The 12714-nt window shown below is 44.0% G+C and overlaps 1 protein-coding gene across 1 annotated transcript; it reads left to right on the top strand.

Moving 5' to 3' along the window:
* Positions 1–488: 488 nt before the first annotated feature.
* RPSA (ribosomal protein SA) lies at positions 489–6819 on the top strand. Its single transcript, XM_080674980.1, has 7 exons — positions 489–556; positions 1401–1566; positions 2419–2537; positions 4112–4357; positions 5313–5441; positions 5571–5736; positions 6655–6819. The coding sequence occupies exons 2-7, from the start codon at positions 1434–1436 to the stop codon at positions 6747–6749; spliced, it is 888 nt and encodes a 295-aa protein (XP_080531106.1). The 5' UTR covers positions 489–556; positions 1401–1433; the 3' UTR covers positions 6750–6819.
* Positions 6820–12714: the final 5895 nt, after the last annotated feature.

Here is a 12714-nt window from a genome sequence, read left to right as displayed (position 1 = left end):
CCACCCCCCAAAAAAATTCTCATGCATCTGTGCAGTCTTGTCCTTTATTCCCATAAGTGAACTTTCAGGATCTGAATTACGTACTTCTAAAATGTCCTCCAAAAAAGTGACAATAGTTTCTGCAGCTTTTGTTCAGCAAACACTCAGACTTGTGGGTTCCACACTCCTTCCCACGTAGGGCCACTGCAGCTTAGGTGAGGGACCCGCTGAGTTCGCAGGTCAGGACAAAAGGCTCGAGTCGTGGCTGGCGGGCTGCCTTATGGCTCGCGTCCCCGACCCGATTACAGCAGCATCGCCAAGAGCCGCGGACCTCGCGGCGCCGCTGTGGGGGGAACCCCGCGCTCTGCCCAGCTAGCATTAGAGCGCCCCCATCCGCCGCTCCGAGAGCCCGCGCCGCGCCGTCAGCCCGCCTCCCGGAAGGAGAAGGCCTGGATCCGCCCCTTTTCCGCCCGGCTTTTGTTGTCATTGGCTGGCGGCGGGGTATATAAGTACGTCATTTCCGCCCGCCTGGCCTTTCCGCGCTACCCAGGGAGGGCTCCATACGGCGTTGTTCTTGGTGAGTCCCCCTGTGAGGTTCCCTGCGTCGCCCAGGGCCCCTTGAACCACCTTCCTGCACAGACGAGGGGTGTGAGGACCGGGGGTGAGACCCGCAGATGGAGCGGCTCGGCGCCCTCCGCATCCGCCCGGCGGCCCGCACGTGGCCGACTGGGCCCGCGGGCTCCCACAATGCCTTCGGAGGTCGTGCTGGAGCCCAGGCTCGGGGCTGGGGTGCGGTCGGAGTTGCTAGTGGACGCGAGTTCAGAAAGGGGGAGTGGGGATGCACCGCGCTGCGGTCGCTTGGGACTCCCAGACTTTGGCTGTGAAGCCAGAGGCCTAGGCTCCACCTTACACCTGCTGTTAGGGCGCGTCGGTTTTTCCGTTTGGAGTTAATGGGTTTTGAGGAAAAGGAGTTGCTACCGGAGGGAGAGGTTCATTCCAACGTGCCCACCGACAAGCTACTTGAATGTAAACGTGTTCATCCCTCCACTGCCTTGGCTCTGCTTATGTTCTCGAATTTGGCTGCTCTTCTCACATCCGGTAGTTAGCTTTGCTCATCTATAACTTGAGCTTACCTCCTGGGTACCTTTTGAAGTGTTTAAGTCTCAATTCACTAGTTTGATTTAGTTTATTAGCCGGCTGTTTCCCCATCTTCACACCACTTTCTCCTCAGTACGATTTGATGCAGTTAGTATGCGTGAGGCGTCTGTATAATTGTGTCTCATCCCACCGGACTGTACGGTCAATCTAGAAGGTGGGCTAGATTGCATTTTAAAAAGTTGCTTTGAGGAGTAATTAGAATGCACCTGCTCCCCTACCCCACTGAAATGAAAAGGACTAGATGGTTAACTTGTGTCTTTCAGGTTCCCACGTAACTTAAAGGGAAACTTTTCACAATGTCCGGAGCCCTTGATGTCCTGCAAATGAAGGAGGAGGATGTCCTCAAATTCCTTGCAGCAGGAACCCACTTAGGTGGCACCAACCTTGACTTCCAAATGGAACAGTACATCTACAAAAGGAAAAGTGATGGTCAGTCATTGCTTTAGTGGCTTTTTTTTTTTTTTTTTTTTTTTTTTTGCCATTTCACCTTTCAGGGCAAATTTTGACTCCCGCCGTTCTGATGAGAAGTGCTGGGAGAAGTATTTTCTGTGTCTGCTTTGGAGGGCTCTCTACTAAGTAATAAAACCAGATCTCTAGATTGAGAACAGGCTTTAAAACTGACAGTGTTCTGGCTGCGGTTGGAAGAAAAGGTTTCTGGGCTCCAGTGGAAAAGGGTGGTGGGACTTGAGTTGGGTCATGCAGGTGTGAGATGAGATGATGAAGCTCATGAGCTGAGTTCCCCTCCCATGGTACCTTATATTTCATAGGTGCTGATAGAGGTTAATTCAACTAAATTCAGAGGAAAGTCGAGCAAGAGATGGGAATTAGCAGTTCGGCTTGGGAGGTATTAAAAGAGGGAAGATAGGTTGTGACAAGAGTGTGGAAGGCATTACAGTGGGTAAAGCCGTTCTCAGCTGGGAGATGGAGCCACAGAGGGATTTCAGCTATGACGGGAGTTTTAGATTGAATTAGGCATCGGAGAGGAAAGAGCGGTGAGAGGCCAGACAGTGGGCAACGACTCCTAGGCATTGCTGCAGAGAAAGACATCAATGACCTGCTGATTGGAAGCTGCACACTATTAAAGCTCGGGGTGGAGGCCAGTCTTGGCCAATGAACTTCTGAGTGTCGGAAGTGTGCTATATTAACGGCAGGACTTTCGCTGACACCAGTAGAGCTCGCCTCTATGACTGGAGTTGATAGTGCTCTCTGCCACATTCAACTGTTTAGAAGAATGTCCATTTGCAAAGCCAGGTCAAGTGCTAACACCTTTGCTGCCACTAGGCATCTACATCATCAATCTGAAGAGAACCTGGGAGAAGCTTCTGCTGGCAGCTCGTGCCATTGTTGCCATCGAAAACCCAGCTGACGTCAGTGTCATATCGTCCAGGAATACTGGCCAGGTTTGTGGAGCAATATGCTTGGTTTTTATTATTAAAAAGTAAACATTTAAAAATAAATAAACATTTTGGGATGTATAGAAGAGTATAAAAATAACCCATGATTTCACTCTAGAAATGTTGAGCTGCCAGTATTCATTTCCAGTGTATATTACACTTGCCACCTAACAGTATGTTGAGCTTCATTTTTCATGTCATGTATATCCTTATGCCATTAAATATTGAGAAACGACCTGATGAAATGGCTCGTCAAATTTTTTATATTTAAATCAAGTGTACTGGGTTACCGTAAGAGAAATTTTGTTGTCAGCTACAAAGTTTTTCAGAAAGGTTTTCAACTCTCCCTCCTGGCAGCATGCCCTGCTTTTCCCTTTTCCCATCCCTGCTCCTAAAATAAAAGAAAGGTTGTCTAAGACTATAGTGCTAGTCCTCTCCAAGTCTTCATAAGAAGCAAGAGTAAGGATCTTTTCCAACTTAAATAAAAAAGAGCTTTTTTATTCACCCCATTTCTAATTTTTAAAAAAATGCTTGGCTTTGATTTGAATGGAGCTTTTAAAATAATGGGAGAATCCTTTCATGTTTCATTGTTTAGCTTGACAATAAAACTAGTTCCCATTAACTTCCAGTGTGTTTTGTGGGGGTGGGGATAGTGGAGTTGGTTGTTCCCCAGAGGCTGGCTTGTGACTGGATCCCTCCAGTTTGGTGCCTGGTAGAAGAAAGTCTGTAGAATGAACTTATCATGCTTCCTTCACTGAAAACTTACTAAGCATTTATATTGATCTAGGAAGTGTTGCTAGGTGCTTGGGATCTAGCTGGAAAACAGCCAGATCTGCCTTTTGGAAGGCAAACAGGACATAATAAGCTCTATAGAAGAAAAAGGTGAGGGAGGGTAAAGAAAGCTGGCTGTTTCTGCTTTTGTAGGATAGCTGTGTGATAACTTGACCAGAGCTGGGAGTGCTTACTGGTTATCAGGCACTGTTGTATTGGTTCGTTTAATTTTATAACCCTACTAGAGGCCCAGTGCACGAATTCGTGCTTGGGTCGATCCCTAGGCCTGGCCGGCAATTGGGGTCATCTTGCCCAGTCCCGATTAGGGCCAGTCCCAAATTGGGGTCAGCTGGCGGGGGGGGGGGGGGGAGGGTGGGGGGGGACCTGGGGAGTGCACTGACCACCATAGCAACTGGTCACCTGGACTTTCAGTTGTAAGGGTCGCTTAGGCTTTTCTATATGTAGATGAGGAACCTGGAGGCATATGAGTAATTAGTCCAAGTCACAAAGTGGCCCACGTGGGTAGAAATCAAGCAGTGTGGCTATGTCCTCCGGGAGCAAGGTACCTGAGGTAGTGGGGATATAAATAGTGTGGGGTGTATTTTGGTTTTTTTTACTCTAGTTTTATAAGTATTGGTCAGGTAAGGAGGACAGAAGAATTGCTGGAATTTGATGCTTTCATTTTTGAGAAAGGGATATTTGGGAGTTCTGGCTAAATAGGCGGCTTCACGTGATAACAACCCGTCACACGTTGACTCTGAGTTCCTCTGTCTCTGGAGCACCGCTAACTCTTCATGTCAATTCTTAAGCGAGCTGTGCTGAAGTTTGCTGCTGCCACTGGAGCCACTCCTATTGCCGGCCGCTTCACTCCTGGAACCTTCACCAACCAGATCCAGGCAGCCTTCCGGGAGCCAAGACTTCTGGTGGTTACTGACCCCAGGGCTGACCACCAGCCTCTCACAGAGGCGTCTTACGTTAACCTGCCCACCATTGCTCTGTGTAACACAGACTCTCCTCTGCGCTATGTGGACATTGCCATCCCTTGCAACAACAAGGTAACTGCTTTTCGATCTAAACTAGATCTTGAGAATGAGTGCTCCAGAGATGGTTGGGCATTCCTCTGCACATTGTTAGAGCTTGGAGTTGCGGCCCCTGGTGGCCCATTGACTCTCAAGTGTAGGTAGTGTGCTACATGAGAGGCAAGACTTTTGCAAACACCACAAGGGTCTCTGGCCCAATGAGTGGAGTTTGATAGTAATTCTTGCTACAAGTATGAATTGAATGTATGAGAGTTTTAAGGATTTGAAAACATTTGAAAAATGGTCTGTTTTCTGCTTTTTCCAAATTCCTTGCTTTACTTGGGCCTCTCAGGCATTACTCAGCCTGTCTGTTTTCAGACCAGCTTGATGAATCCTGCTGTAAGATCCTTAAAAAGTGGGCTGCATACGGTTCAAGTTGGTCCGGTTTGTCACTGGTCTCAAAACCCTGAGTCTCCTAAAGGTTTTTAATTAAATAACCAGTGTCCTGGCACTGATCTTGGGGTATTTAATTTTGTTGCCTAGGATAGAGGCTTGACAGCAGTACTTTTGTAAAATCTCAACCAATCAAGAGTGAGAGCTACTGATAAATAGAACAATCTTAATCTTCCTTATTATAAAACACTCATACTAAGCCATGTCTGTTCTCTTGGAACCAAGAACCTAGATGATGTGGGTTTGGGTTAGGTGGAAAGGGAGGTACATGCTGTTTGGGGTTGACAAAGTGTCATATATATATTAATTTCAGAGAGGAAGGGAGAGGGGGAGAGAACTGGAAAACATCAGTGATGAGAGAGAATCATTTATCGGCTGCCTCTTGCACACCCCACACTGGGGATCAAGCCTGCAAAACCCGGGCATGTGCCCTGACTGGGAATTGATCCAGGACTTCCTGGTTCAGGGAGATGGTCAACCACGGAACCCCATCGGCCAGGCCCAAGTGTCACTTTGTAATATCCTGGCATTCTTGCAGGGGGCTCACTCAGTGGGTCTGATGTGGTGGATGCTGGCCCGAGAAGTACTACGCATGCGCGGCACCATCTCCCGTGAACACCCATGGGAAGTCATGCCTGATCTGTACTTCTACAGAGATCCTGAAGAGGTAAGCTTCCTCCACAAAGGCTTATTGTCACATGAGCAAATTGGACACCTTGGTTTATACTTGTTGCAAGTAAACTTTGTCAGTCCTTATGAAAAACAACAACAAAAAAACAAAACTTTTTTTAACCAGATTGAAAAGGAAGAGCAGGCAGCTGCTGAAAAGGCTGTGACCAAGGAGGAATTTCAGGGTGAATGGACTGCTCCTGCTCCTGAGTTCACTGCTGCTCAGCCTGAGGTTGCAGACTGGTCTGAAGGCGTGCAGGTGCCCTCTGTACCCATTCAGCAGTTTCCTACTGGTATGTACAGTAAAGCCTCCATGTCACGGACTAAGGCAGGGGGAGGGGTGTTAAACCCAAAGTCCGTTAAAAATTGACAAGTTGGTTTACCTGTTTTTACTTACGTAGACACGTTTATGTAGTTAAAATTAAGTATGAAAAGTTAACTTCACAGTAAAGTTTTCTATATGTATTACTGTAATTTTAAATTTGTACTGAGTAGGTCTAGTCACTTCGAGTAAACAAATGCACATATCTGAGGTATGGCTTAGCACACGTCAGAACATCCGAGGAAAGTCATGCCATTTAACAACAACCAGTTACCTCAAGTGATGTGGTGTCATATTCTAATCATTGGCTGAACATTTACAAGTGGTGACTCTTGAGTTTAAATATGTACACCGTAGTTGTAGATACATAATGTTTATGTCAGCGAAATCATAATGTTTATGTCAGCGAAATCACTAGTGTTTTTCCCAACATGGCCTATTCACTAAAATTTGTTAAAAATAGCAGTATGGACTAATAACAAAAATAACCTGTTAATTATGAGCAAATCTTGGTTAAAAGCCTTTTAAAATTAATAGGGTGTTAATTTTTACATGACATATGGACTGGAAATTTTGCCCATTAAATCCGAAGTCTGTTAAATCGAGGTCTGCAAAATCAATGTTGACTTGTATCATGATACAAGTGCATCAAGCTGGTGTTTTGGAATGTCTGTTTTTAACTTGAATGATCTCCATGGCCATGTTAAAAAGTTCATCTTAGTATTCATAGCTGTGTTAACTTGAGAGATTGAATTCAGGTGCATTTGAATTGATCTGACTTAGAAATGTGTGTCAGACAGAATGCAAGGCAGATTGCTGGTGCCAGGAAGGTGACCAAAAATACTATGGGAACAGAGCTGATGGCTTTTTCTTTGTATTTTCTTAACAGAAGACTGGAGTGCTCAGCCTGCCACTGAAGACTGGTCTGCAGCCCCCACTGCTCAGGCTACTGAATGGGTAGCAACAACCACTGAGTGGTCCTAAGCTGTTCTTCCACAAATTCTTAACAGAACGGAAATAAGGTTGATGGAAAATAAACAGTTTCTAAAAGTCGTGTCCATTTGTTTGTTTTTTATTCCAGATCAAGATGCCTGGAATTACTTTAGGTGCCTTGACAAGTAAGTGTATTGCTTTTCACTTGGGAATTTTCCTGAGCTGCTTTTTTGTATAAGGATCATCATGTGTTAGGAAATAGATGTGAATAGCTGCACGTAAGTGTTAACCCTAGGAATATTTTTCCAAGGCCCTGATACTCTTAACATCTGTATTGGTCAATTCTATAGAATCCAGATTTTAATTGGTTTTCATTGACAGCCCTACTATTTGACAGTTGTATGGCCAATGTATGAGTAATGTGGCATTAAAGACCCACTCTGGGCAAAGGTGGGATATTGTCTTCAATTGTGGAACCACTGGAGGGGTCACAGCCTCCCCAGCTTTGAGAGGCATCTATTTTCTGTCACCTAGTCAGCTTATCTATAGATTCTGGGAGAGGGTTGTACAAGTGTATAGAAATTGCATAGAATTATAGCATAGTGCTCTGTGCATTTCAGTTCTATTAAGGATATGGCTCTCTACTAATGTCACATTGCCACTCAGCCAAGTGAAAACCATTGTCTTGAATGAAAATAGAGCAATTAAGTGGATCCAGGTTTGGAGTAGCTTCAATGATTTACATAGATTCATTGTACCCTTGGAAATTGACAAAATGTCCATGTGACTATATTCTCATTCCCCCTTGCAGTGGAGCAGAGGCAGTGGGGACCCCTCAGCTCAAGCAGCATTAGCTTCATAGAAAGTCTGCCACAGGCTGTGTTTAGGAACAAGTTTGGACAAATCTGCCATGTCCTTCAAAGCTCCAGTGTGTTTGGAGCTCAAACCCATAACAAGTGGTCAGCAACACCTGCCGTAATTTCTGGAATCTGGGTGGCTGGAAAACTCATTTGTCAGGATGTCTTTGGGGTCAAGGAGGCTGTTCAGAGAACAAGGAATAGGAAAACGTGGTCAGTTTCATCTGGAAAATACATTCTTTTGTCATAAATTGACTCCTGTCTCCAATTGCTGAACCCTCCAGGACAACCCAATCTATTCCCTTACTCCCTCAGATCCCCTTGCAGTCCTGTGTCTTAGTGCCCAATATCTCCAACCTGCAAACCTTGCTGCATTCCTCTTGTTGGGGTGCTTGCCTTCTGTCATTGGCACAACATCAAATGGCCTTTTATCTCCCATAGAATCTAATTTTAAGGATGAGCTGTCTGGCAAGGTTATTGTACCCCATACCAGAAGCCAGGTCCTAGATTGGGAACTTTACAGACGCCATACTGGCTGGGTTAAATTTGCCCTGAGGATCCATCCTCTTAACCCTCATGAGATGTCGCAGGCACATACAGGAGAGACTATTGTAGACCGAGGACCCATTGCTACTACAGGAGCCATTAGACAAAGGAGTTCTTGAAAGTAGTCCCACAAAAGCTGCACAAAACAGCCCAGCCACCTGGCTGGTCAGTGGCAACTTATATACACCCTCAAACAAAAGAGGCCTCATGCCGATTTGTGATGCTCGTACTACATAAACTGATACATCCTTACCTGCACACATGCATATGGCCAATTGGCCCTGATCATCCAGCGTTCCCACACCACCCCTTACACAGGATGGTCTTCTAGGGGTACCCTGCCCATTTGCCAGCTCCCTGAAGAGTCTACAACAATAATGGGTCCACCCTAGGTGAAGCTCACATTCCTGTCCCCACATAGGGTGATGGCCTACTGGCCACTATTGCTTGTGCCATCGTGGCCTCTACATAGTTAAGCCTGTAAAGAGTCCAGCTGTCCTAATGAAGGGCTACTTTGCTCAGCATCTGAATTGAACTATATATTCGTCAGTATCCATCTGGACAGTCTCAGCTGTCCATGTAGCGGGGTTCTTTACTAGACCCGTCCTTACACCACATGGTCTCCGGGAGGGGTGTCATACCTTCTCGGGAACAGACTAGGGAGTACCCCTCCGTAGGAGTTTCATCCCTTGATGGGGTCTCATATGTCACAGGACCCAACAGGGTTTGCAATTACTGTGACAAAGGGCTGGTACTTATTGCTGCTCTCTGTTGATAGTTACTGAAGCTAGGTTAAAAAAAATAAGGATTTCCTCCCTAATTTTGTATAAAAATTTTCATAAAAACAGCCTGCCTAGTTATGTTGAACATTGCAATTCACTGAAATTTACTGAGAAAAATAAATACATGAACCAATATCAAATATTGAAATGAAAATACCATAAACTATAACCTCCACAGTAGATTCCTGAAATAAAGACTTTCAACCAAGCCTGGCCAGCGTGGCTCAGTGGTTGAGCATTGACCTATGAACCACGAGGTTAGTTTGATGCCTGGGTTGCAGGCTGGATCCCCAGTGTGGGGCCTGCAGTGGGCAGCTGATCAATGATTCATCACTGATGTTTCTCTGTCCTCCTCCCTCTCTGAAATCAATAAATGTATTTTTGAAAAGAGAAAATAGTGCTTGACCATTAATTCAAATCTATTAACTCAAATGGCCACAGATTACCTAGGATCTGTGATTTTCTCAAGGCATTTTCTTAACAAACCACCAGATAAAATGGTAGATGCATGGCTGTTGGTAAGCACAGAATTAAAACAAAGGTAGTTCCCTTTTTGAAGATTATTCCCATTAATGTTGGGTCCTACTTCATTGTGCATATTTCCTGTCTCTGTATTGATAGCAGTAATTAGAATCAGGGCTCCCCACTGCCATGTGCTGACATCTGACCAAGATCCCCTTGACCAACTTCGGTCAGGCTCCTCTGAACCCTTTCCCAACGAGGTCTCTACCTTGAGGCTTCTGTCTGTCTTTGTATCGTCCCATTTGAACAAGAATCTAGCCGAGTCATTTTAGCAAAAATGCCCCACCCTTGACTTATAATTGAATCCGTCATCCCCCGATATCCTTCCCACCCCCATAGTGATGTCTGCTCAGTTGGGCCTGACTCAGCAAGAATCCTATCAACTGGGTTTGGCCAGAAATCCCCACCGCCGGATACTTCCTCTTAGTAATTTTCTGTTCAACGACTCCCCCAACCTGCTCCTGGGCTATAAATCCCCACTTGTCCATGTTGTCTTTGGAACTGAGCCCAGTGTTAAACTGAAGTCTCTTTTTCTCCTATTGCAACAGCTCCTGAATAAAATCTGTTTTTAACACTTGAATTACTGTTCAGCTTGGGTTTTCTTTAACACAGTACACTGATCCATTCTTTTTTTTTTATTTTTTTAATATATTTTATTGACTTTTTACAGAGAGGAAGGGAGAGGGAGAGAGAGTTAGAAACATCGATGAGAGAGAAACATCGATCAGCTGCCTCCTGCACACCCCCTCCTGGGGATGTGCCCGCAACCAAGGTACATGCCCTTGACCGGAATCGAACCTGAGATCGAACCTGAGACCCTTGAGTCCGCAGGCCGACGCTCTATCCACTGAGCCAAACTGGTCAGGGCCACTGATCCATTCTTGTTCTGAGTCTCTATCTTTGCTAGAATCCTTGCATTTTGCTACCCTGTGTCCACCCTTTCCTTCTCTAATAGTAATGTTACAAGGGGTAAAATCCATGAATTGGGCTCAGAAAGTTGAATAGGAGAAGCATGCCACCTTAAGAGTGAGTTGTTTTTTATTTTTCTTTTTTTCTTTTTTTTTTTTTAAATATATTTTATTGATTTTTTACAGAGAGGAAGGAAGAGTGATAGATAGTCAGAAACATCGATGAGAGAGAAACATCGACCAGCTGCCTCCTGCACACCTCCCACTGGGGATGTGCCCGCAACCAAGTTACATGCCCTTGACCGGAATTGAACCTGGGACCTTTCAGTCCGCAGGCTGACGCTCTATCCACTGAGCCAAACCGGCCAGGGCTGTTTTATATTTTTCTTAATCCTCACCCGAGGATATTTTCCCATTGATTTTTAGAGAGAGGGAAAGACAGAGAAACATCGATTGGTTGCCTCTTGCACAGGCCCAGACCAGGGCCTGGGCCAGGGAGGAGCCTGCAACCGTGGTACGTGCCCTTGACCAGAATAGAACCAGGGATCCTTCGGGCCACAGGCTGACGCTCTACCCACTGAGCTTAACCGGCTAGGGCAAGAGTGAGTTTTAACACAGCAAGTTGGATAAAGCCCAGTCCCTTAATTAATGAATATAATGTACATTATTCCACAGGTCACTAGTGGCCAAACACAATTCACAATTTTGCCTGGGCAGAGGATAGGAGGGAGAGAGAGAAAGGGAAGGGAGGAGAGGGAAGGGGGAGAGGAGGAGAGGGGAGGGGAGGAGAGGGAAGGGGGAGGGGGAGGGAGGGGAGGGGAGGGAAGGGAAGGGGGTGGAGGAGGGAGGCTGGTGTGGAGCTTGGGAACACAGAGGCTTTGTCCGAGCTGCTGGCAGCTCAGATGGTGCTGTATTCTTCTGTTAACCAAAGTTGGGGACTGTAGCTAAAAATCTGTAAGATCAAGGTCAAAGTCTCGATGGAGACAGATTTGCTCTGAAAGTTAGGATTAAAGGACAAATGAAGAACCATTTAGGTTTGTTTCTTTCAGTTTTGGTCAACCAATTCACTATATACCTTGAAATAATTAAATGGTCTTACAGCTATTCATAAAACTCATTTTTTTTTCATATTTCTACAGGAAAAATAGAATTTTTGTCATGAATCTGAAAATCTTTGGCTTGTTTTTTAAGTCTTTTAAATAAAAAAACAATTTTTATAACACATTTTGACACATGGTTTTGTTAGGTAAATAACAATGCTCTAATTGTGGATGACTTCATGTACATTGAAGCTTTAGGGTGAAATAATAGAGATGTCTTTATCTCATCAGAGTCTTTCCTAAGATAACTCCCCTCTATAAATGATCCACTCATTTCATACTTATCTTCACCAGTCTCCATAACAAGATGTCATACCCTCCAGCCCTTTTTCTGCTTGAATCTCTATACACTCATATAAAATAGTGTATGTTTCACTGTAAATGAGTATGGATTTATTTTTAAAGTAATGAAAACGTTAGAGAATTTGATAGTGGTGATGCTTCTATAACTTAAATATATTTTAAAATCTCTACATTTTATGCCTAAAATTTTGAATCCTATGGTACATATATAAGTTATATTACAATGAAGCAATTACTGTGTTTTTGGTTAAAAGTGGCAGGTGAACAACACATACTGTTTCTTCCAAAAATATGGAAAAATGATGCATCCACAATTTTGAGGGAGAATAATTTTCAATCTAGAATTCTATACCCAACAAGGCAATCAAATATGAGGGTAGAATAAAGATTTCAGGTATGCAAGAACTAAAACAAAATTCACTTAATACGTGCTCTTTCCAATGACGGCACTAGAGAATGTACTTCAAAAAATCAGGGAGCAAACAAAAAATGAGAATGACATGGGATCCATGACATAGGTGATCCTTATGGCAAAAATAATGCAGGGAAGTTTCAATCCTGCAGAAGACTTTGAGAGCAACCAGTTCAAAAGTAGAGCAAGAGGACAGATTACAGAAGACAGTAGAAGTAAACAATTATTTGATATATTGGAATATTTGAAAAATTGATAGTTATTTGACAGGTCTGTTGGAATATTTAAAAAAATGAGAAATAAAAAACTAAGCAAATTAAATAAATGAAAGCAAAATAGAACAATTATTAACTCCAGAAAAAAACAAATTTGTACAAAGAAATGAAATCATCGTAATTGATTACAAAGTTGTGTAGAAAAGATATTTATATATTGGTAATAATATAAATTTTGACAGGTATAGTTATATTTAGTTGGTAGGGGAAAGGGAGAAAAAGGAGTAGAGTGTAAGAAAATTAAATCCTCAATTGGAAGCCAATAGTCCATAATAATAAGCATGTATGTAGCTGTTTGTATGAATTATTTA

This window comes from Plecotus auritus (genome assembly GCF_963455305.1).
Source record: "Plecotus auritus genome assembly, chromosome: 6".
Taxonomy (NCBI): domain Eukaryota; kingdom Metazoa; phylum Chordata; class Mammalia; order Chiroptera; family Vespertilionidae; genus Plecotus; species Plecotus auritus.
This window is presented reverse-complemented; position numbering and strand designations above follow the sequence as displayed.